Source organism: Herpailurus yagouaroundi, unplaced genomic scaffold (genome assembly GCF_014898765.1).
Source record: "Herpailurus yagouaroundi ecotype Mexico unplaced genomic scaffold, PumYag 166, whole genome shotgun sequence".
Lineage (NCBI taxonomy): Eukaryota > Metazoa > Chordata > Mammalia > Carnivora > Felidae > Herpailurus > Herpailurus yagouaroundi.
This window is the reverse complement of record NW_024412407.1, coordinates 20,367,741-20,393,772: the sequence shown is the minus strand read 5'-3', so window position 1 is coordinate 20,393,772 and position 26,032 is coordinate 20,367,741. Positions and strand designations below refer to the sequence as shown.

Genomic DNA, 26,032 nt, shown 5'->3' with positions numbered 1-26,032 from the left:
TTTCTTTCTTTCTTTCTTTCTTTCTTTCTTTCTTTCTTTCTTTCTTTATTTTTATATATGAAATTTATTGTCAAATTGGTTTCCATACAACACCCAGTGCTCATCCCAAAAGGTGCCCTCCTCAATACCCATCACCCACCCTCCCCTCCCTCCCACCCCCCATCAACCCTCAGTTTGCTCTCAGTTCTCAACAGTCTCTTATGCTTTGGCTCTCTCCCACTCTAACCTCTTTTTTTTTTTTTTTCCTTCCCCTCCCCCATGGGTTCCTGTTAAGTTTCTCAGGATCCACATAAGAGTGAAACCATATGGTATCTGTCTTTCTCTGTATGGCTTATTTCACTTAGCATCACACTCTCCAGTTCCATCCACGTTGCTACAAAAGGCCATATTTCATTTTTTCTCATTGCCACGTAGTATTCCATTGTGTATATAAACCACAATTTCTTTATCCATTCATCAGTTGATGGACATTTAGGCTCTTTCCATAATTTGGCTATTGTTGAGAGTGCTGCTATGAACATTGGGGTACAAGTGCCCCTATGCATCAGTACTCCTGTGTCCCTTGGATAAATTCCTAGCAGTGCTATTGCTGGGTCATAGGGTAGGTCTATTTTTAATTTTCTGAGGAACCTCCACACTGCTTTCCAGAGCGGCTGCACCAATTTGCATTCCCACCAACAGTGCAGGAGGGTTCCCGTTTCTCCACATCCTCTCCAGCATCTAGAGTCTCCTGATTTGTTCATTTTGGCCACTCTGACCGGCGTGAGGTGATACCTGAGTGTGGTTTTGATTTGTATTTCCCTGATAAGGAGCGACGCTGAACATCTTTTCATGTGCCTGTTGGCCATCCGGATGTCTTCTTTAGAGAAGTGTCTATTCATGTTTTCTGCCCATTTCTTCACTGGGTTATTTGCTTTTCGGGTGTGGAGTTTGGTGAGCTCTTTATAGATTTTGGATACTAGCCCTTTGTCCGATATGTCATTTGCAAATATCTTTTCCCATTCCGTTGGTTACCTTTTAGTTTTGTTGGTTGTTTCCTTTGCTGTGCAGAAGCTTTTTATCTTCATAAGGTCCCAGTAATTCACTTTTGCTTTTAATTCCCTTGCCTTTGGGGATGTGTCGAGTAAGAGATTGCTACGGCTGAGGTCAGAGAGGTCTTTTCCTGCTTTCTCCTCTAAGGTTTTGATGGTTTCCTGTCTCACATTCAGGTCCTTTATCCATTTTGAGTTTATTTTTGTGAATGGTGTGAGAAAGTGGTCTAGTTTCAACCTTCTGCATGTTGCTGTCCAGTTCTCCCAGCACCATTTGTTAAAGAGACTGTCTTTTTTCCATTGGATGTTCTTTCCTGCTTTGTCAAAGATGAGTTGGCCATACGTTTGTGGGTCTAGTTCTGGGGTTTCTATTCTATTCCATTGGTCTATGTGTCTGTTTTTGTGCCAGATATTTTGAGAGTTTCTTGAACCCAGGGGGCTCCTGGGTGGCTCTGTCAATTAAGAGTCCAACTCTTCGTTTCGGGCCAGGTCATGATCCCACAGTTTCGTGAGTTGGAGCCCTGTGTTGGGCTTTGCGCTGGCAGCATGGAGCCTATTTGGGATTCAGTCTGTCTGTCTGTCTGTCTCTCTCTCTGTGCCTCCCCACTGCCCAACTGGTGCTTTCTCTGTCTTTCTCAAAATAAACTAAAAAAAAAAAAAAAAAAGACAAATTCCTTAAGTCTCCCCTTAAAAAAAAAAAAAAAGTTTCTTGAATCCAGGATCATAGTCACATATACCCTTTATGCCCAGAAATAAATGTAATTGTCTGACAAATTTTAATGATCTTTGAAGTAGTAATGAAAATAATACCCGCACAGTGCTAAGTGTTTTACATACTTTAGTCAATTTAAGCCTTATCACAACCTCTTTGTCAGTTTTACAGACAAGAAAACTGAGGAAGTTAAAGTTGCTAGTTGTTCTATACCTGCTATGGCAATATGATTCTAGAGTTTATGCTGTTAATCACAAGGCTGTATTCCCTCTCAGTGTACTATAGTACTTATTTTCATGCCTTTAAAAACTCATTAGTAATATTTTTTGTTACAAATTATAATTCAGAATTAGAAGCTAAACTATTTTGACATTTTAGGGAAATCTGTTAGCATACCGAATAGTGAAGATTAGAAAAAAGAATTTCTGAAAAAGGTGTATCAAGTACAAGCATGAATTGAAAATCTGGTTTTCTGTATTTTAGTTAAAATAGTGAAATGTGTGTGGGACAGGTAGAATCCCTTATACAGTATCTTAAAAATTCAGCATTATGACACAGTAATAGCATAGATAAGATAATTGAATGATCCTATAGGGTACCAGTCAGAAATTGATATATTCTTTAGTTTTTAAATACCTAATGACCTTATAAATGTCTTTCCTCAGAGAAAAATGCAATTTCCATTGTGAGCTGCCTTCCAGAATTTATGGTAGAACTTCACTGACGTTGCCACTGATGCCAATGTGGAATAAAGGTCTTTATAATTTAGAAAGTCAAAATGTATACATGGATTGCTGCTAAAATTCATTTAGTTACTCTTCTTAAACTTGAAAACACATAATGCAAATACTTTTGAATTTTTAGAAGGACATTTGAAAATAAAGTAATATAATTTTTGTATTTTATCCTTATCAGTATTTTTGTCTTATTTCATCTTGGCAGGTAGCTTTCCTTTCATGACCTTTGTATTTGAACCTAATCACAATCTAGTAATGTTTTGTTGTCAAACTAATTTCAACATTACTTTTTTATAGAAGCAATTCAAATAGATTTTAATATGAAAATTCTTTTGCCTATTAGAAGTTAACACAGAGGCAGCTGGATCAGCTATTTTAAAGTAATGATTCCTCCTTTTAGGTCAGTTTATTGTAATAAATATTTAATTGATTTGACTTGCCAACTGGGTCATAGGGCCATTGCCTGCATGAATGCATCTGTCTTGCTCGCTGTTACCTTCTCAGTGCCCAATGCCTGTGACTAGTACGCACACTAGTGCTTTTTCTTAACTGAATGTAGATGGGTGATATATTTGAGTACTTTCAGTCAGAAATGCACTGCTTATGGTAGTGTATTATTATGTAAACACTAAGACACTATTACATTGTTTTATTGCCTAGGTCTCACATGGAAATGTCATGTTAAATTTAGAAATACTAGTTTTAGGTTTCAGAGAATGGTCCCTGAGGAATAGTCCTGGAATCTTCATTTTTAGTCTCATTGCTTTTACTTCCCTTATCCTTTCTCCTTTCCTTCCCTCTATTCTCTTTCTTCCTCTCAACCTATTCTTTCCTTTCTCTTTGACAATCCTTTATGTATTTATTCTCTAGTATCTGGAGTCCATCTTTCTCCAGCTTCTCCTGAGATTATACTGGACCATGACCACTCTTCTCCTTCAGTTGGCTGCCTGTCTTCGGAACCCATCATTTCATCACCAGAGAATACACACGCAGATGACAGCATTGTCAGTCAAACTGTTCCTAAAGCACAGGTAAAGACAAGTGTATTTTATACAAGAAGTTTGCACGCTTAAAAAATTGCTTGCTTGCTGGTTTAAATGAGGCCTTTCTGATTTTTTTTTTATTTACTTATTTTTCTGAAAGAAATATTTTTGTAGATATTTTGACTTGGAGGCTAATATCTAGAATTCCAAAAACTGAATAATATGTTTTGTGGCATAATTGCAAAGTATTTAAGTAGCTATAGTTACCAAAATACAGTTTTGAGTATATCATTTGTTAAAATTGGCTTAGCTTTGCATTTCAAATCTTGGACTTCAGAAGAAAACAATAATTACAAAAAAATATTTCTCTGTTCAGGGAAGCTAACCCTGTGTTTTTAGATATTAGAATGTTCATTTCAATTTTAGAGTAGAAACCAAAAAGACAGTAGTCATGGGGTTTATTCATTCACATATTTATTGATCCAGGCATTGTTTTAGACGTTACAGTTAGTCCAGATTTCAAAAGTGAAGTACACAACCTTGAGTCACCTGTTATCTTTACTAGAGAGTGATGATCAAGTAGCAGTTATTGATAAATTTCAAATTCTGACTTACAATTTAAAATATATACAAATTCTGGATGTGTGTATAAATTTAAGGACTGGTGAGTGTCAGATGTGTTTATAGTTAATTGTATGCCTTCAAGCATAAGAAAACGTTTTAAATTTTTAGTGCTTTGCTTGCAAAATAATAAATGCTTTAGACTCTAAAGTTTAGAGACAGTTTATTTCTTAACTACAAAGATCAGGTTGTTGTAAGTTTGAGGTCTTCTGTTGATTTACTTAAAGGGTGAAATAATTTCAGAACCTTTGCTACAACTTAATTTCCAAATGTGGTTTCTGGTGCCCTTTGGATGTTTTCATTATTGGTACAGTGTAAACTTTCCCTCTTGTGTATTTTTTTTTTTTTAATGTGGTTTAGATTCAGCAATCAACACACACTCATCTGGATATCTCACTTTTTCCATTGGGTTTAAATGATGAGAAAAGTAATGGAACAATTGCTCTGGTGGATGATTCTGAGGATCTTGGAGCCAATGTATCAAACATACAGCTTCAGCAGAAAATTTCAAGTCTGGAGATTAAACTCAAAGTTTCTGAAGAAGAAAAACAGAGGATTAAAAAGGTATATTTACATTTGCGTAAAAAATAAATGTTTGAATCGTATAAGACTTGAAACTTGATATAGTCCCAATGTCTGATTAAGAACTCATGAGTTGGCGCTCCTGGGTGGCTCACTTAGTTGAGTGTACAACTCTTGATTTTAGTTTTGGTCATGATCTCAGGGTTCTGGATCGAACCCCTCATTGGGCTCTGTGCTGAATGTGGAGCCTGCTTAAGATTCTCTCTCTCTCTCTCTCTCTCTCTCTCTCTCTCTCTCTCTCTCTCTCTCCTCCCCTCTCTAAAATAATTTTAAAAAATAATAAAAAAAAATAAGAATTAATGAGGGGAAGAAGATGCTGTCTTCCCTTGGCTGTAGATTTAAGTTAGTTTTATGAGTGTATCACTTAGAAAAGACTTTGATAAGCAATTGCTAATCTTAGATATGTACTTTTAAAGATATGAACATCTCTACTAGATTTTGTTCCTCTAATGTTTTTCTTCTGATTTATTTTTATTTACTTTGAAAACAGGTAGTGTTGTATTTCTTATATGATTAGAAGATGTGTAACATTGACTTGTCCCTATGGGAAGTTACATATCATGGGATATTTGCCTAGAGTACTTAGATACATAGCTATTTTAGTGAATTATTTATTTACATTCTCATTTCTTTTTCCTACAAATATATCTATAAAAAGACTTTTGCAAATTTATAGAAAGTATATGTAGAGATAGTTTGTGCTGATTACAGTTAGTTTAGATGCTATTATTCATTTATTAGTGTAAATAATTTTGGTGTTATGTTAATGTTAATATTGGTCTGGAAATGATAGGGGGGCATATAACCTGTAATATTGTTGAACTTTAAACCACACTCGTGTGAGTTCTTTCCTTACCAAATGTTTTATGCTGTGTTCATTGAGAACACTGAATATATTGTATGCCATTATAAAATATTATAACATTTATGCTTGGATTTTTCTTTAGGATGTGGAATCATTGATGGAAAAGCATAGTGTCTTAGAAAAAGATTTCCTTAAAGAAAAAGAGCAAGAGGCCATTTCTTTTCAAGATAGATACAAAGAACTTCAGGTAAACCCGGTGAATTTAAAATTTAATATGTGCGTCTTTTGCTGAAGTATGTAGTGTAATTTCAAAAGTGTTCAATAAATACTTTATGAAGGGTCAGATGCTTGCTTAAATATGTAAAATAATTAACCAACAATGGATGAAATTGATGATAAATGCCATTTTGAAAAGTATGAATCTGTGAGAAGCCCTGAGTGCTAGTTGAGACTCAGTTTAGTGTAAGATATGGTTTCTGATGGATGAAACTTAGAAATTGATTTTCTGAAAAAAGAAGAAACTGATATTCTGATTTTTCTTACTGTGATTACATTGAAAGAATTTGGAATCCTGTAAATTCCAAACTGAGATATTTAACCTTTTTCATAAATTGTAATCAATGTCTCCTCTTCTTCCCCCCAAATTTTCTTAATAAACTTGTTTCTTCTACACTTTCCCATCTCAATAATTGATAGCTCTGTATTTGCAGTTGCTAAGGCTGATACATTTACTAACCATGTCTGTTCCTTTATCAAAACTTATTAGTTCTACCTTCAAAATGTCCAGGTTTTGACTGTTTGTCATTAGGTCACTATTCTAAGTCATCCTTGTCTCTCCCTTGGAATACTAAAGGCTCTTCTGACTAAACTTTTTCCTTCTGTTATTGCCCACTTACAGACCATTCTTCCCATTGCAGCCAATGTGATCTTTTAATACTTAAAGCTGATCATGTGTTTTCTCTGCTCTGAAACCTTCATGGCTTCTCATCTCACCCAAATTAAAAGCCAAGTAAGTCCTTAAAATGGTTTGCAAGGCAATGCATTCTCTTTTATACCTCCCTCCCCATCTTTTCCCTGCCTCTTTCTCCTCAATCATTGTGGCTTATCCCTATGTCTGGAACACTCTTCTCTCAATTCTCTGCATGGTTTTCTTTCTTGTATCATTCAGATCTCTGTGCAAATACTATTTATCAGAGAAGACCTTTCCAGATAATACTGACATCCCTATCAACCTTCCCATTCTGTTTTGTTTATCTCCATAGCACTTTTTACTCTTGACAAACTATATATTTAGATGTTTATTTGCCTAGATCATTTTAATGGTCTCCTAAGTGGTCTTCTAGCCTGTACCCTTGCTCTTCTCCTTAATGAGTTTTTATTTCAGCAGGTAATGTTTTTAAAAATGTAAATCAATTCATGTCCCAACCTCAATTCTCAGTCTCCTTCCAGTATAAATCTTCTGGCTTCTCCAATTTTTCCAGCTATTTACTTACACCAAAGTTCTTAATAAGGTCCAGGTGAATGTGTGAGTCTGTGTCGGAGAGGGCATTCCTTGGCTGTTGGAGTGGTGAGCGGAGGGAAATGGTTTGTGATTCATTCACAGTCTCTCTGACTGGAATGCTCTTCTGTCTGCATAGATCTGTTAAAAGAAAGAAAAAAAGCAAAACTTGAAAATAAGGGAAAGGGTGAGCTGTGTTCCTTCACTGCCTTACAGGGATATTGTTTAATAGATTTAGGATTATATTAGAGAATGTACTTTATTTGACTCACTGTTTACTATTGATTGGAAGTCTCAGATATGTTGACATTCCATGTTAATTTTTTTTCCAGAAGAGACGTAAGTAATATCTGTTAGAAAAGATAACTTCAAAAATACTCTTTATTGCCCTGTAGGACATTGGTGAGTTTTTGTCTCCAATCTACCATTCTTAGTCTAACACACCATTATTTAAATTTTCTCTGTCTCTCTCTATATAAGAAATATATATGGAACATATAGATAGAAATATAGAAAATATAGAAATGTAGACTATATATAGAAAACATGGAATATATATGAGATATATATGTGATAAATATATATACACACATACCTTCAAATGCTCTTTGAACCAGTCTTAACATCTGATTCCCTCAATCTTAACATAAATTATTCATTTATTAATAAATGAGGAGAATAAGTTCTTGGCATATGTTCAATTTATATTTATACAATTCACATTTTAACTGTTTGAAAATTATGCTTTTAACATTCTCACTGAACCCTAGCTTCCTTCAAATACCTGCTCAAATGCTACTTTCTTGTGGATGTTTTCCTTGACCATGCAATAGAAAATAAGACCATCTGTAAATGCTTAGCATTTCCTAGTTACCTTTCTTTGCTTTTTTCCTCTTCCTCTTAGCATTTATTCACCTGATACTTTGTTTTCATTTGGTTATTTTTTGTTTTCTCCCATCAGAATGTAATCTATGAGATTAGGAACTTTCCTTCCCAGTACGTAGAGCAATACCTGGCATATAGTGTGAGCTCACTTAATATTCTTGAATGAATGAATGAATGAATGAACGAATTCACTAATATAATGCCGCCTGCTCCCCAAGGGCTAATTATGTTGTGCACAGCCACACTTACCAGCCCCATACTTGGAACTCTAGTGTTTATTGAAAAATGTAGTACTGAATACTAAAAGAACGTTGTGTTTTTTTCTGCCTATACTGAATGACATTCTGGGCCCTTTAGTGAGACATATACCTTTGCAAATTCAGTTTAAGTTTTTCAGTCTATCTACGAGAACAGTAACACACCTGAGATACGATCGAAGACCTACAGATACTTTGACCTTTTCACCGTAAAGACCAGTATAAATTCCAAGTGGTATTTTCATGGTTGTCATTTTGCTCTCACCATTAACAGTGATAAGAGTAACAACTTGAGTCTTGAAAACTCACATTCAATTTAAAAAGATCTGTCTTTTATAGGAAGCAGTACTTCCAAAGAAAACTTTTTTCAGATAATTTTGGTTCCGCACCAAGAAGGGTCTCTTTCCGTTTTATACCATGTGAATAAAAGGGTAAATTGACTTATGGAGTATTTTATCACCTTGGCTAGGTAAGTGACAAAAAAATGTATTAGGTGGTCTCATAGCCAAATTGAACTAAAAGACAAGCATGCTATTTAGCAAAGCTTTTGGTTGTTGTAGGCCTATGGCTCCATGTTGTTCTCTACATTTTTTTTTCAGTCTGCTTTTGTTCAGGTTGAATAATTTTTATTGTTTTATCTTGCAGTATACTAATTTTTTTTCTGACCCTTTCATTTTGGTTTTGAGTCAGTTTTTGCTGTTTATTTAGTTTAGTATTTTTCAGTTATAAAATACTGATTTGGTTCTTTATATCTTCTACTTCTTTGCTGAAACTTTCTTTTTTCCTTACGTTTCAGTCATATTCATAATTACTTGTTTAAGCATTTTTGTAATGGTTGCTTTAAAACCCTTGTCAGATAATTTTAACATTGGTATCAGCTTATTGCTGTCTGTTCACGGTGTTTTCTTATTCAAATTGAGGTTTTCCTGATTCATGGTGTGATGAGTGGTTTTTAATTATATCTTATGCATTTTGGGCATTTTGTATGACACCTCGGATCTTGATTAAATCATGCATTTTAATTGGTCTCCTGACACTGACCATTTGGGGAAAGGTAGACGCCACTTTGTTAATATCAGGTATAGGATGAGATTCCAGGTTTCCTACTTAACTGCCTTTAACCTCCTGGGTAGGAGCGGTACCTCCCTACTCCTGGGAAACAGTGGCATTTCAGGCCCCCCATAGGCTTGGCTGATACCACCCTGCTTGGCAGGAAGAGAGATACCTTGTTACTCCTCTCCATGTGCTTGTACTGATACCATGGAGCAGGGAGGTCTCGTTACCTCTGAATGGTTGTAAAAGTTCTGGTTCCTCACTCAGCTTTTTCTGACACAGAAAAGGGGAGAGAGCCTCCTTGTGTCTGGGTGGGGATTCAAGTCCTTAAAATTCCTCTAAGTAAATTTGGTCTTCTCTGTTGTCACCTCAGGGGGTGGGGGATGGGATGGAAACCTCCCTGTAGCTCCTTAAGGTGGAAGTCTGGGCTTACTTAGCACTTTGGCCTTTGCTCACAGAGATGGACTGTCGTCCTATTTTGTTTTTTTCCGTGGGGTTCCGCTGCCATCAAGCTTTTACTATCTAAAAGCTTTTTGTTCTGCGGGGTTGCCCTAATTGTGGTCCTTTGGCTAGAGAGGTATCGCTTTTCTGGGGGTTTGTGTTTGTGCCCATTGGTATTTCCTGGTTGCTGACCATTCCAATACCCAATTTGGGATGTATGAGGCTGAAGGAAAACTCCCAGAACTTATTGCTGCATCATTCCTTTTTGTCCCCAGGACCCTAGATCTCTCTTCTTACCATCATCTAGAATCATCCTACATTTGTTTTAAATATAATGTCTAGGTGTTTTAGCTGTACTTATTGAGAAAAATAGGGAGAAATGCATTATTTTCTCTTTGTAAGTGGAATAGAAGAGGCACCTGGCTGGCTATGTCAGTAGAGCATGGGATTCTTGGTCTTGGGTTGTGAGTTCGATTCCCATATTGGGTCTAAAGATTACTTAAAAATAATTTAAAAAGTCTTTATAATTGGTATAGAAAAGAACATTCTGAATTTAAATATTCTTTGTTGTAGCTATCGTAGGAAATTAATTTCAGTCTTAAAATACATTAAAGCAGATATTTTTAGTACATTTTTTTAAGAAATAGTTTACATAATCAGTGAGTCATTGTAAATAGAGGAAGGGCAAATAAAAATATGGATAACTCGGGGTGCCTGGGTGGCTCAGTCAGTTGAACATCCAACTCTTGATTTCAGCTCAGGTCACAATCCTAGGGTTGTGGGGTTGAGCCCTGGGTCAGGCTCCCTGCTGAGTGGGGAGCCTATTTAGGATTCTTTCTCTCTCCCTCTGCCCCTCTCTTCTGCTCTCTCTCTTTCTCTCTCTCTAAAGTAAAAAAACATATATGGATAAGTCAAACTGGGAAACTGGGAAAAAGTCTCTATATTTGCCTTATACTTAGGAAGTTTGTGTAAGTATAGTTGTATGTGTTAGACTTTCTGGAAATGTATTTTTGATAAAAATATTTCAATTGTATTGTAAAGACAAGGTTCATCAAGAATTTATTAGTATTTACTATCTGACCTCCTTTCTGGGGATATAGCCTTTTTTTCCAACTGATAGGAAGCTAGTTCAGTCTAATAAATTTTTAGGAATAGGAGGAGATATAATTAAATTTGTATCAAAAGAGACCATTGTATGTTAAATATATATATATGAAATACTAGTAAGAGTGTTATTTTTAAATTTTATTTTTTATTTTTTAAAATTTACATCCAAATTAGTTAGCATATAGTGCAACAATGATTTCAGGAGTAGATTCCTTAATGCCCCTTACCCATTTAGGCCAACCCCCCTCCCACAACCCCTCCAGTAACCCTCTGTTTGTTCTCCATATTTAAGGGTCTCTTATGTTTTGTCCCCTTCACAGTTTTTAATTTATTTTTGTTACATTCATCTGGTTTGTCTCCTAAAGTCCTCATATGAGTGAAGTCATATGATTTTTGTCTTTCTCTAATTTCACTTAGCATAATACCCTCCAGTTCCATCCATGTAGTTGCAAATGGCAAGATTTCATTCTTTTTGATTGTTGAGTAATGCTCCATTGTATATATATACCACATCTTCTTTATCCATTCATCCATCGATGGACATTTGGGCTCTTTCCATACTTTGGCTATTATTGATAGTGCTGCTATAAACATGGGGGTGCATGTGTCCCTTTGGAACAGCACACCTGTATCCCGTGGATAAATGCCTAGTAGTGCAATTGCTGGGTCGTAGGGTAGTTCTATTTTTAGTTTTTTGAGGAATGTCCATACTGTTTTCCAGAGTGGCTGCACCAGCTTGCATTCCTACTAACAATGCAAAAGAGATCCTCTTTCTCTGCATCCTCGCCAACACCTGTTGTTGCCTGAGTTGTTAATGTTAGCCATTCTGACAGATGTGAGGTATATCTCATTGTGGTTTTGATTTGTATTTCCCTGATAATGATTGATGTTGAGCATTTTTTCATGTGTCGGTTGGCCATCTGGATGTCTTCTTTGGAGAAGTGTCTATTCATGTCTTTTCCCCATTTCTTCACTGGATTATTTGTTTTTTGAGTGTTGAGTTGGATAAGTTCTTTATACATTTTGGATACTAACCCTGTATCTAATATGTCATTTGCAAATATCTTCTCCCATTCTGTCAGTTGCCTTTCACTTTTGCTGATTGTTTCCTTTGCTGTGCAGAAGCTTTTTATTTTGATCAGGTCCCAGTAGTTCATTTTTGCTTTTGTTTCCCTTGCCTCCAGAGACGTGTTGAGTAAGAAGTTGCTGCGGGCAAGATCAAAGAGGTTTTTGCCTGCTTTCTCCTTGAGAATTTTGATGGCTTCTTGTCTTACATTGAGGTCTTTCATCCATTTTGAGTTTATCTTTGAGAAAGTGGTCCAGGTTCATTCTTCTGCATGTCACTGTCTGGTTTTGCCAGCACCGCTTGCTGAAGAGACTGTCTTTATTCCATTGGATATTCTTTCCTGCTTTGTCAAAGATTAGTTGGCCATAGGTTTGTGGGTCCATTTCTAGGTTCTCTATTCTGTTCCATTGATCTGAGTGTCTGTTCTTGTGCCAGTACCATGCTGTCTTGATGATTATAGCTTTGTAGCAGAGCTTGAAGTCTGGGATTGTGATGCCTCCTGCTTTGGTTTTCTTTTTCAAGATTGCTTTGGCCCTTCGGGGTCTTTTCTGGTTCCATACAAACATTAGGATTATTTGTTCTAGCTCTGTGAAGAATGCTGGTGTTATTTTGATAGGGATTGCATGGAATATGTAGATTGCTTTGGGTAGTAGTGACATTTTAACAATATTTGTTCTTCCTATTCAGGAGGTTGGAATCTTTTTCCAATTTTTTATGTTTACTTCAATTTCTTTCATAAGCTTTCTATAGTTTTCAGTGTATAGATTTTTCACCTCTTTCGTTAGTTTTATTTCTAGGTATTTTATGGTTTTTGGTGCAACTGTAAATGGGATAGATTCCTTGATTTCTCTTTCTGTCGTTTCATTGTTGGTGTATGGGAGTGCAACCGATTTCTGTGCATTGATTTTATATCCTGAAACTTTTTTGAATTCATGAATCAATTCTAGTAGTTTTTTGGTGGAATCTTTTGGGTTTTCCATATAGAGGATCATGTCATTTGTGAAGAGTGAAAGTTTGACCTCCTCCTGGCTGATTTGGATGCATTTTATTTCTTTGTATTGTCTGATTGCAAAGGCTAAGACTTCCAATACTATGTTGAATAACAGTGGCAAGAGTGGATATCCCTGTTGTGTCCCTGATCTTGAGGGGACAGTTATTCCCCATTGAGGATGATATTAGCGTTGGGTCGTTCATATATGGCTTTTATGAACTCGAGGTATGGTCCTTCTATCCCTACTTTCTTGAGGGTTTTTATCAAGAAAGGATGCTGTATTTTGTCAAATGCTTTGTCTGCATCTATTGAGAGGATCATATGGTTCTTGTCCTTTCTTTTATTGATGTGATGAATCACGTTAATTGTTTTGAGGATATTGAACCAGCCCTGCATCCCAAGTATAAATTCCACTTGGTTGTGGTGAATAATTTTTTTAATGTATTGTTGGAGCCAGTTGGCTAATATCTTGTTGAGGATTTTTGCATCCATGTTCATCAGGGAAATTGGTGTATAGTTCTCCTTTTTTAGTGGGGTCTCTGTCTGGTTTTGGAATCAAGGTATGCTGGCTTCATATAAAAAGTTTGGAAGTTTTCCTTCCATTTCTAGTTTTTGGAACACCTTCAAGACAGTAGGTGTTAACTCTTCCTTAAATGTTTGGTAGAATTCCCCTGAAAAGCCATCTGGCCCTGGACTCTTCTTTTTTGGGAGGTTTTTGATTACTAATTCGATTTCTTTACTGGTTATGGGTGTGTTCACATTTTCTATTTCTTCCTGTTTCAGTTTTGGTAGTGTATATGTTTCTAGGAATTTGTCCATTTCTTCCAGATTGCCCATTTTATTGGTGTTAATTGCTTATAATATTCTCTTATTATTGTTTTTATTTCTGCCGTTTTGGTTGTGATCTCTTCTTTTTCATTCTTTATTTTATGTATTTGGGTCCTTTCCTTTTTCTTTTGATCAAACTGGCTAGTGGTTTATCAATTTTGTTAATTCTTTCAAAGAACCAGCTTCTGTTTTCATTGATCTGTTCTACTGTTTTTTTTTTTTTTTTTTTTTTGGTTTCAGAAGCATTAATTTCTGCTCTGATCTTTGTTATTTCCTGTGTTCTGTTGGTTTTGGGTTTTATTTGCTGTTCTTTTTCCAGTTCCTTAAGGCGTAAGGTTAGGTTGTGTATCTGAGATCTTTTCTTCCTTCTTCAGGAAGGCCTAGATTACTATATACTTTCCTCTTATGACCGCCTTTGCTGCATCCCAGAGGTTATGGGTTATGGTGATCATTTTCATTGGTTTCCATGAACTTTTTAACTTCCTCTTTAACTTCTTGGTTAGTCCATTCATTAGCAAGAGTTTTTAACGTTTTTTTTAAAGTTTGTTCATTTTAAGAGAGAGCGCACAAGCAAGGAAGGGACATAGAGAGAGAGAGAGAGAAAGAGAAAATCCCAAGCAGCCCTCACATTGTCAACATGGAGTCCAATGCAGGGCTTGAAATCACGAATGGTGAGATCATGACCTGAACTGAAACCAACAGTCGAATGCTTAACTGACTGAGCCACCCAGGTGCTCCAGCAAAAGTGAGTTTTTAAATAGGGAATATGTATTAAATTTCATGCTTGAATTATGGCGTGGCAGGCATCCTTCCGCTATCTGAAAGTCAATATATTCTCTGTAGCATATGGCAATCCATATATTTTGTATATTAAGACATATATAACATATAGATCTTATAAATGTAGAACTTAATGAAATAGAAAAAATTTTCTGTTATCTGTGATGACAGAGTTAATATATTGGTGCCTATTTCTGTATGGTATCTTAAATAGGACCAAACATTTCAGAATACAAAGAGATAGTACTAACAAGACTGGATCAAATTAGCTGAAAATCCTTTCTCTTTAAAATTGTTGGTATGCTTATGTTTTTATAAGAATAGTATGTTTATTGTGGAAAATGTGGACAATTCAGAAAAATAAACATAAAAGAAAATTCCTACCTATTCATCACCATAAACAAGTCAGGTATTTTCATGTGATCTCAATATAGGGCTCAAATTTTCAGTTTTGTAAGTAAATCTGCCTGTAATTAGACCATTGTTGGGTGTGCCTTTAAGATTTTAGTCTACCAGATAAAGAGTAATTAATAAATGTAGTGTTTGAAAAACCTTGAACGAACTTTTTTTTTTTTAAACATTAGCTATTACAGAGAATTCTAGCAGTGTTGTTTTTTGTGATATGGTCTAATTACCAGGATAGGTGGAGGGGTGTGAATGTGCCCATTACAGAAGGAAATAATGAATACTGTGAACTGTGCAGTACAATGGGGGCGTGCACTACCTCTCCTTTCCTGTTCTGTCCAGGGTGTGTAGCCTCACCGCCTCACCCGAGGAAGACAAGTGAGTCATGCTGCGTTTGTCAAAGGGAGCTATTTAGAGGACTTTTCACGAAACTTGAATAGAGAACTCCTCTTAGTACAACTTGGATGCCAATTTCTTTTGTCTTCTTTTTCTGACTCCCATAGCAAGTTAGTCTGCAGGTGTGAGGAGCACTGAAGAAATTGGGCATCTTAGCAGATCACAACATCTCATAATGCTGCCACCTTAAAAAAAAATGAATTAACAGACACAGCTGGTTATTAAACTGTCATCTCTGATAGTTGTCAGAAATGTTAGCTATGGCTAGCTTTGGGCATTTTCTGGATAAACTTTTTAGAGGCTGGGCCTATTCTTCCAAGTGCCATTTCCTATTGAAATGCCTCCTGGTTATAGTATGTTGATTATTCTGTTTGGGAATTAATTAAAAGAAAACAAAACAAAAACAATTATGTGAAAATACAGTTTTCATTTTATATAGTGTTTAAGCTGATTTCACGAATGGAATTTATACTGCTTCAGGTTTCTACCTATATTCTGTTGCTGATATCACAGGTTATACTAATTAATATGAATAGATATTATTCTTAATGTTTTTGTATACTTTTTAAAAGTGAATACTAGTCAGATGTTGGATGGTTGGACCCTTAGCCAGAAGCTATTTTGATAATTGTGCTTTATGGCACTTGGCTGAGGGTAGATTTGAGCAGTGGCTTAATACCTCTGAGCATGTAGCTTGGGGAGCCAATATGCGAGGAATTACCCAATTCTGCCCAGGTAACCCAAAATGTAGCTGCAGTCCTGCCAAGATGTAGAGTATGCTGAAGGAAATACAGATTAAGCTTCTCTTGAAGACATCCTATTCATTCATCGATCTTTAAGGATGATTAACAGCATTCTAAAGAAGAGGGAAAAAATGAAAGGAAAATAAAGATTTTATGTTTTGGTTGGTCTCATGTGCATTTCATTTAATACTGTATTGAAAAAATATTTTTAATTTTGAGAGAGAGAGAGAGACAGAGACAGAGACAGAGTGTGAGCAGGGATGGGGCAAAGACAGAAGGAGACACAAAATCCAAAGTAGGTTCCAGGCTCAGAGCTGTCAGCTCAGAGCCTGGTGTGGGGCTTGAACCTGTGAACTGCGCGATTATGACCTGAGCTGAAGTTGGACGCTTAACCAACTAAGCCACCCAGGCACCCCAGTTTTAATACTGTATTTTAGATTGGGTGAGATATTAGGAAATGAATACATTTCAGTTGTTAGGAAACTCATCCCCTTTAAAATCTTTATAAAGGGAGGGGCACCCTGGGTGGCTCAGTCAGTTAAGCCTTAGACTTCAGATCAGGTCATGGTCTCAAGGTTCATGGGTTCGAGCCCTGCATCGGGCTCTGTGCTGATGGCTGGGAGCCTGGAACCTGCTTCAGATTCTGTGTCTTCCTCTCTCTCTGCCCCTCCCTTGCTTGCATGCTCTCTCTCTCTCTCTCTCTCTCTCTCTCTCAAAAATAAACATACATTAAATATTTTTTTTAAAGATGGGGGCGCCTGGTGGCGCAGTCGGTTAAGCGTCCGACTTCAGCCAGGTCACGATCTCGCGGTCTATGAGTTCGAGCCCCGCGTCAGGCTCTGGGCTGATGGCTCGGAGCCTGGAGCCTGCTTCCGATTCTGTGTCTCCCTCTCTCTGACCCTCCCCCGTTCATGCTCTGTCTCTCTCTGTCCCAAAAATAAATAAAAAAAGTTGAAAAAAAATTTTTTTTTAAAGATGAAAACCTAAAAAAAAAAAGTAAAAAATCTCTATAAAGGGGGAGTCATTATAGCAGATGCATCTAAGAATTTTCTTTCTTATTCCAAAATGAATCGTCAAATCCCGTGTAAATTGGGAAGACTTTTTTGTCAAACTGTATTAAAAAAATAAGCATTGAAGCAACAGGTTTATATATTTTTAAAATTTATTCAAGACAAGCTGGTAGAATTACACCTATAAAAAAGCATAATTTTGAAGATATTTTATTTAATGTGTCAGTTATACATTTCTTAAAAATACGATTTTGGATCAAAGTAATAAATTTAAAAATATTGCTTTACGTAGTAGTTTTCACTGATTTCTTGATTTTATCACTGATTTGACTTCCTTTAAATTTTGAAGCCATAGTCCTCAGTCATGGCTCACATTAGAATCTCTAGGAAAAGCTTTAGAAAGTGCTCCAAAACTCTCTCACCAGTTAAATGATGTGTGTTCAGGTGGTTCAAACAGCAAAAGCACATGCAGTACAAAAGGTATACCTGTACTGAAGAGCTCACTCCTCATCCCCTGAACAATCCACTTATTTCCTCTTCTCAGTAGGGAACCACTGTTGGTTCCTTTATCCTTCTAGAATCTTTCCTAATGCATACAGAAGCCAGCTATGAATGAACAAATGAATGAATGAATGCATAAATACCCTTACTGTTTTAGATGATTGAGAAATGTACTTTAGTTATTTGTTTTAAAAAATTTCCTCCATATTTAAGAGTATTTCTTGGAGGGGGGCATTTGGGTGGCTCAGTTGGCTAAGATTCTGACTCTTGATTTCGATTCAGGTCCTGATCTCACTGTCCCTGAGATTGAGCCCTGCCTCAGGCTCTGCTCTGACAGTGTAGAGCCCGCTTGGGTCTCAGTCTCTCTGTCTCTCTCTCTCTCTCCTCCTCTCCCCAATCCCCGTCAAAATAAATATTAAAAATTTAAAAAAGTTTTTCTTGCAGGCCCTTCCATAGTGGCTCATTAAGAGATTTCTTACTCACTTTCCTTTTTACAGTTATCTGAATATATTATTCCATTTTTTCTATTATGAAGCATTGCTGTCAAAGTCTTAATTTCAATCTATTTTTTTGATTATTAATTTTCTTTAGAAAAACAAATTTCTAATTTGTTTTGTTTAAAGTCAAATAATTTTATTAGAATATGCCTAGTATTAGTCAGTCTGGGTTGATTTCCCTAGATTCACAATGTATCCTTGTAATATACATAGTTTCAGTTCCTTTTTTAAAATTTCAGGGAGTTTTTATTAAATTATAAATTTAATCCTTGTTTTATTTCTTATGTTTTTTCCCCTCTGGTGACCCTTATCTTGTATGTGTTGGATAGTGTTTGTCTTCTGTTAGCTTTTAGTGTTGAGTCTTTTTCATTGCTTTCTTCATTTCTTTTTGACCTAAAACATGTTTCCCCTTGTATTTTATTTCTCTTAAGGCATTTTCAATTTAGCTTATTTGGTCTTATGTTCTTTTTAGTTTAGTCATGATTTCTGAAATGATTCATTCTATTATAAATCTTTCCTGAAATTTCTCCTATCATTTGAGTCTTTCTGTATTATGATTTATGTTGTTCCTTAGTTTATCACTTAATATCTTTTAGTTCATTTTGAAATATAAGTGTGGAGTTTTAAATTTCTTTTTTTAATTTATATTTTTGCCGTGCTTCTGTTTTCTGTAAGGCTGTCATTTGGTTCCTTCTTTTATATATATAATGTTCTATGGGGTTTGACTTTAATACTTTTCTGTTATTTGTTTTTATACGACGTTAGTTTTCTTGAACTTTTAAAAGAGAAGAGTGGTTGAAGATAGTTTTATGCCCTCATGATTATGTAGTTCTCTGTTTAGCTTTTAACAGATTTTAACAATTTTAACAGATTAAAAAGTTGTTGCCACATTTATAGATTTTTCTGACTGTTCCCTTTTAAAAAAAAAATTTTTTTTACATTTATTTATTTTTGATAGAGAGAGACAGAGCACAAATGGGGGAGGGGCACAGAGAGGAGACACAGAATCCAAAGCAGGCTCCAGGCTCCGAGCTGTCAGCACAGAGCCCGACGCTGGGCTCAGACTCCCAAACCATGAGATCATGACCTGAGTCGAAGTCGGACGCTTAACCAACTGAGCCACTCAGGCGCTGCTGACTGTTCCCTTCTACTTTTATCTTGAAACTCTCTTTTTCTTCTCTCTTTATTGTCCCTGGCCTGGTCAGTTTAGATTCTATTCTCAGCTATTTCTCCTCAGTCTGGGGCTTTCTCCTGAAATTATTTAGTGTTTATTAGACCCCGGGTCTGCTAGGCCATTGATAACTTACTGAGGACTACTTATACTTACTCCCTATTGGAATATATAGGTCCTACGGTTTCAGCTGCTCTCCTTATATTGGCCTGCTGACCTCTCTGGTTAATATCTGTTAGCTCTTTTGGAGTTCCCATGTCTGTCTGATAGCCTGTTGCTTTCGTCTTTCTTGCACAAAATCTGTTTCCATGAAGGGCTTGGGACTATTCACAGTTTATCTTTACTTGCTCGTATTTTGACAGCCATAGAACCCTGTGACATGTATTTTTGTGAAAGCTATTGCATATGAGTTTTTGATTCTACTTCTATAGGTGCCCTGTGTTTTTGTGAGGGACTTTTGAGAGATCTGAAAACTGTACCACCACTACTGCCATGTATCCACTATCCACTCACTGTTGTTTATTTTTGAAGGGAATTGTCTGTGATAGGAAGGGTTACATACATGTGATTACTGAGGATGCTTACCTCTTAAGGCATTAGCAGTAGTTTGCAGGGAGTTGGAGGACCCAATCACACTTGATAAAATTTGAGGGAAAATACCATGTTTTATTTTTGTATACTATTATTTGACTCTTGTAGGTGCCTGTGAGAATTGTTGAAATGAAGACAATGTCTAGAGAATAAAAAAAAAAAATGCTTGGGATACATTTATGCTGCTGCTGCTTTATGCTTTGCTTTTGTTTTCAATTTTATAGAAGGTCAGTTATATTTTCCTCAGAGTCATTTAATTGCTCATGCTTCATTCCATTTTTTAAGTAAAGATAATAACTTCAAAAATTAATTTGAGGGGTGCCTGGGTGGCCCCAGTCTGTTAGGCGTGGGATTCTTGATTTTTGGCTCAGGTCATGATCTCACAGTTCGTGAGTTCAAGCCCCACGTGAGGCTCTGCGCTGGCAGCTTGGAGCCTGCTTGGGATTCTCTCTCCCTTTCTCCTTGCCCCTCCCCTGCTCACACTCTCTGTCTGTCTCAAAATAAGTAAGTAAACATTAAAAACAATTAATTTCATGAAGAGGGTATTTTTGAGTATCTATGGAGCTACTACTTATTTGATTCTTTGTTTTTCTACGCATGTAACTTGTATTTGTACCTTTTTATCCGCCTCTGTAGATACAGACTACAACATCATAATTGATATACTTAATAAGGACTTTAAGTCATTCTCTCCCACCTCCAGAAAAGTATTAATTATCTTAAGAATAAACTTTGTTTTATACTATTTCTCCTCATTCACTATCTTTAGTCTCTAATTTAGCAGTTAGCAGTCTTTCCCTAACTTAGGTGGTTAGCAACTTTTTAATGAGGATCATTTTTAGAAAATAAAAATTGTATGTTTTTTTCAAAATGAAAAAAGCTTAATCTCTTGTTTATAAAAACGTTAGCTTGTTTGGTACAGTTTAAACAATGGGACAAAATTATGAACATTTTAAGAAGCTCCCCCCAATTTTATGATCAAAATAGACAGTTTTAAAAAGAAATAAAAACAATTTCTTTAGTACTTTTCCAACCAATGTAAAAAAATGTATACTTTAAAATTGGATTATTTGTTACAGTAGTAGTATGAAATTAATGTGAAAATTGAACTTCTAGTCCCCCAAAATGCCAAGATTTGGGGGGATTTTTGAAAACTGTAGTTTTTTGAAATTTCATGCTTATTCATATTTGAAGGCAGTATGTGATTTTTCTCATTCCTGTTCTAATAGTTCAGAAGTCAAATTGTTCTTTTATTTACCAAAACTTTTGAAGTCATTGGGAGAATACCATCTTCCATTTTACAGGCTAATTGGCCATTGCGGGAATGTTTTCACTCCCTCACACAAGAATAGAAATTTAACTTGTTTGCAGTATTTCCTCAAATCTATGCTGGCATAGATTTTTTTTAAGACACACCATCAATTTATTAATAGATTTTTTTTTAAGTTTATTGAGAGAGAGGGAGGGAGCGAGGGAAGGAGGGAGAGAGAGAAAGAGGGAGAGAGAGAAAGAGGGAGAGAGAATGAATGAATCCCAAGCGGGTTCCTCACTGTCAGTGAGCCCAATGCGGGGCTTGAACCATGAACCGTGAGATCATGACCTGAGCAGAAACCAAGAGTCACATGCTTAACTGACTGAGCCACCCAGGCAACCCAATAATAGATTTTGAGGGGACAGAAAAGACAACATTAAGTGTGTATTTCCATACATCCTAATTTTGGAGATCTTAAAGTATGATAAAATATACATCTTTGATTTGATGCAGTACATAAAATTTGTGTTCCAAATACTTTTCATATTTAGCATTTGTAAGTAGTTTAGTTAGAAATATAAAATATTTAAAAACAATGAAACAAGTAAACTGTTTCAGTTTAAACTAAACTTCAACTATTTCAGTAATGAAATGAAGTGTTTTCTCCTGTTTTTAAATTTGAAAATAGCTCCTCAATTTAAATGAATTAGCCTCATTAAAGAGATTTCCAACAGAAAAAAAATATTAATACCAAGAAATGGATTGAGAGTCTATCTCAAATTTAAGTCCTATCTAACTTCTCAATATGATTCTGCATAAAATGTCTTCAGCAAGCATGTATTACCGCTGTATACTCACTTGGTTTTAAAATTTTTAGTCTTTTTTAATTGTGAGTGATTCAAGCCTAGATGCTAATTTCATAGCTATAATTCCTTTAAAAGTTGTTAGTACATGTCGACTTGAGATCTGTGCTGATGCACGGAATTATATGGACACATTTTAGAAATGCTGTAGAATTGTCATGATGATACTTATTCTGTGACATTGAATTTTGTCTTTATTTTATTATTATTATTATTTTTAATTTTAATCTTTATTTTTGAGAGAGAGAGAGAGAGAGAATGGGGGGGAACAGAGAGAGGGAGACACAGAATCTGAAGTAGGCTTCAGGCTCTGAGCTGTCAGCACAGAACCAGAATTGGGGGTCGAACTCATGAACCGCGAGATCATGATCTGAGCCAAAGTCGGGTGCTTAACTGACTGAGCCACCCGGGTGCCCCTGTCTTTAATTTATGTTAAAAATTTAAAAAGCTTTTAAAATTGTCTCCTTAGCATATAATTAGATAAAATATAATTCTAGTATTTATTTATCATCATTCCATATGTTATTAGGATGTTTGTAAGCATATTTATCACTTTGGGGCATGTTTTATCTTCTTTACTAGATTGTAAATCATCCAAACAGTATTCTTAGATTGCACACAGATTTTTTTGTATCCACTAATGTTTTTGAGAAGTGCTTAGTGATTGTGTGTGTGTGTGTGTGTGTGTGTGTGTGTGTACAATGGTATTGCCAAAAAATAGGAAAACATGGACTTACAATGTGGGTAAGCCTCATTCTCATTCAGTGGTGAGGCAAACCTTTTATTTTTGAATACTCTAGTTTACAATCTCAAGGGATATATTTACTGTATTTCCTTACTTATCTGAGGTGAAACTCTGACCTCAACCATTCTAGAACAAAGCCACAGGCCTCAACAGTAAATTGAAAAACTGGTTTGAAGCAAATTTATCTAAAATCTATGTATTTTATTTGATAGGTAAGTCATGGAGCCTTTGTCTCTCAACCAGACAATTGAGTATAAAGAAGTAAAGGCTACCCAGACTCATAGTAGACCAGAAATGAATGTTGAAGGAGAAGACACGCCCAAAGCTTCAAAATCTGAGAAATTTTTGAGTAGCTTAGGTGGCTTCCAAGGTCTGTGTTTTCTATTATTTGTTCAATGGATTATTTGTTTAGGACTTTTCTCAGGCAGGAACATTAAATGTGGAAAGAGGTGACTTTAGGGATATTTGCTATGTGTTAATAGATAAGAGTTGCTTTGTATAGCTCTACTGTCCCTTCTTCTTTACTTGTTGAGAAGCGTGTGTACTTTTATATATTCTGTCAGAAGGAGGGGAGATACTGTAATTTTGATGGGAATGCACAAGGAATTTACTGTCTAAAACCTTTTCACAATACAGACATAGTGGCTTAAATCTACAACTTTGGAAAGATGATTGTATACAATAAATGCTTTCCGAGCATTTTATGATTGGTTTAGCTTGTTCATTACTACTTCATCTTCATACTTCACCTCTCAGCTGACAGGCCACTTCCTGAGATAGCTTTCTTCTGACTTCTCTAGCTGAAGTAGTTCCTCCTTTCCCCCCTTTCTCACTCCTGGTTTACTTTCCTCAAAGTAGTTAGCAGAATACTGTTTATGTGTTTATTTTTTGACTGTTCCTCCTTTCTCCCAGAATGTAAGTTCCTGGAGGGAGATATTTTCCTCATATTTAATCATTACATTATCAGCTCCAAGAATAGTGCCTGACACATAAAAAATACATGTTGGTTGATTGATTGGTTGACTGAAACGTGTGGCTTATGGAGTGCTATAGATTCAGTCTTCGCCTCTCCTCTCCCCCTCCCAGATTCGTACGTTGAAGCCCTAACCCCTCATGTGATGGCACTTATAGGTGGAGCCTTTGGGAGATAATTGGGCTTCAGTGAGTTCATGAGGGTGAGGTTCTCATGAGTGGGTTAGTGTTCTTAGAAGACAAGACACCAGAGAGGCTGGACACTCTCTTCCCTGTGTCCTGTGTGGACCCAGCTAAAGGACAGATTTCTGTAAGCCAGAAAGAGAGCTCTCACCAGAAACTGACCATCCTGGCACCTTGATTTTGGATTTCTAGCCTCCAGAACTGTGAAAAAGTAAATTTCTGTTATTTAGGACACCAGTCTGTTATTTTGTCATGGTGGCCCGAGCAGACTAAGACACAGAGTGCAGGTGTTCTATTTTTAAAGCTATAATGTATTATTTCATCATCCATTTAACACTGTTGTCATCCTTCTCTATGCTAAGATTTATTTGGATTCAGTTTTAAAAAGATAAAAGTCAAATATGTCTTAGTTTATTAGGTTTCTAAAGAAACTTATGGTTTTTGAAGGAAGTTTTTGTGATAAAAGTATTAGGCGCAATGTGTATTTTCTTTCAAGCTAATACATGTATGATCCTTGTATCCTATTAAATAACATCTTATAAGAAAACAGTAGATTTGGTTTCAGCTGTGGGTACAGAGTAGAGAGCATTTTAATAATGAAAAGTAGAGGCAAATATACTACTTACTCCATCTGCTTCTAAAATTACCGACTGACTGCCAGGGGGTTTCACAAGTTACAGCGGTGTCTGAATTCACAGAGCGGCACGAAACCTGCAGTCTGAAAAAGGCAGCCTTCATGGCAAACACTAGCCTGCTCTTTACTGCATAGGAATTTATGGATGTGGCAACAGCTCCAATCCTGCTTCTGCTTTAAGAATTTACCAAGGACCTCACACATTTTTGAAATCTTTGACCCCTCTTTTGCTTTCAGTTTCATTAGACTTTTTCCTTCCATCATTTCAAAGCTGTTCCCCACTTGGTTTTTTGAAGTCTCTTTTATTTTGTTGTAGTTTCTTTTTCCCAAGTAATCTGCTTCCTAGACAGTTTCTTTTTCTTTTTCTTTTTTTCAGTAAGTGTGTATTTCTTTTTTTCAGTAAGTGTTTTCAGTAAGTGTGTATCTAAATATATGGTCTCTTCTTTATTATTTCTTCTGTCTTACAAACTTTCTCTTGCTCTTTTTCTTAAAACACATAATTTTTCTAACAGCATAGTGAGTGAAAAATTCAAGTATTTTAGAAAACTGTCATGTTGTAAAAATTGCCTATAATTTCATACCTTACAGATAACAACTTTAAGACTATCAATTTGTTCACTACGCTTTTTTACAAATTTGCTTTCACAAAGAGATAAATGAGAGTGACGGTTTTAGCACATCCTTACCTATACTAGATTTTATCAGTATTTATAATATTTGTCAATTAGACAAGTAAAATGTATCTTTTGCTCTTTTAATTTTTATTTTATTAGTATATGTGATTTTTTTTTTTGGTACGGCTATTAATCATTTTCATTTCATCCCTGAATTTCTGCTATCTCTCTTCTGTCCATTAAAAAAAGTTCTAATGAGGCACCTGGGTGGCTCAGTTGGTTAAGCATCCAGCTCTTGGTTTCAGCTCAGGTCATGATCTCACAGCTTCATAGGTTTGAGCCCCGCATCAGGCTCTGTGTTGGCAGCCTGGAGCCTGCTTGGGATTCTCTCTCTACCCTTCCCCCACTGGCACTGTCTCTCTCTCTCTCAAAAATAAATAAATAAACTTTAATAAAAATAAAAAATTCTATTTATCTTATTTTTAATGATATATAGGAACCTTTATATATACGGGTTATTTACTGTTTACACTTTGCAATATATTATGAAGACTGTTTTTGATCTATTTATTTTTGATGTTGATGGTATATTTTATAGCAAATTTAAGAAGTAGCGTAGTCTATTTTGTATGGATTTTGGGTTAGAAAATATTTACCCTTGTTTTATTTCAGTATTTTTACAATTTCATTTTACATTTAACTTCTGATCCATCTCGACTGTCTATTGATAAGATGAGGTAGGGTCCAATTATGATTTTCCCCAAGTGCCTAGCTTGTTGCCCAAACAATATTTATCAAATAATGCCTCTTTCCCTTCCTTATTTGGAATCAAGTACCTTTGCTTGACATGTACTATATTTCCATATATGCTTAGATATATTCTAGACTTTATTTTCATTTCTGTTGGTATGTGTCTGTTCCCATAGTAGTACTAGATACCTTGTTGTAATTACTATTGTTTTATCGAACATCTAGATTTAATAGGACTATACTTTCATTTCTTTTTTTTTTTTTTTAAATTTTTTTTTGTTTTTTTCAACGTTTATTTATTTTTGGGACAGAGAGAGACAGAGCATGA

The 26,032-nt window shown here is 35.8% G+C and overlaps 1 protein-coding gene across 24 annotated transcripts in view; it reads left to right on the top strand.

Moving 5' to 3' along the window:
- The window catches only part of CCDC91 (coiled-coil domain containing 91), a 364,937-nt gene that overhangs the window by 126,304 nt on the left and 212,601 nt on the right, over positions 1-26,032 (top strand). For 22 of the 24 annotated variants that reach the window (XM_040488536.1, XM_040488535.1, XM_040488534.1 and 19 more), the window contains 3 exons: positions 3,351-3,511; positions 4,445-4,648; positions 5,614-5,718. In XM_040488536.1, coding sequence (XP_040344470.1) covers positions 3,351-3,511; positions 4,445-4,648; positions 5,614-5,718 — 470 coding nt within the window. Of the gene's footprint in view, positions 1-2,408; positions 2,498-3,350; positions 3,512-4,444; positions 4,649-5,613; positions 5,719-26,032 lie in introns of all 24 variants that reach the window. The other 2 variants (XM_040488557.1, XM_040488556.1) reach the window with 1 other exon arrangement.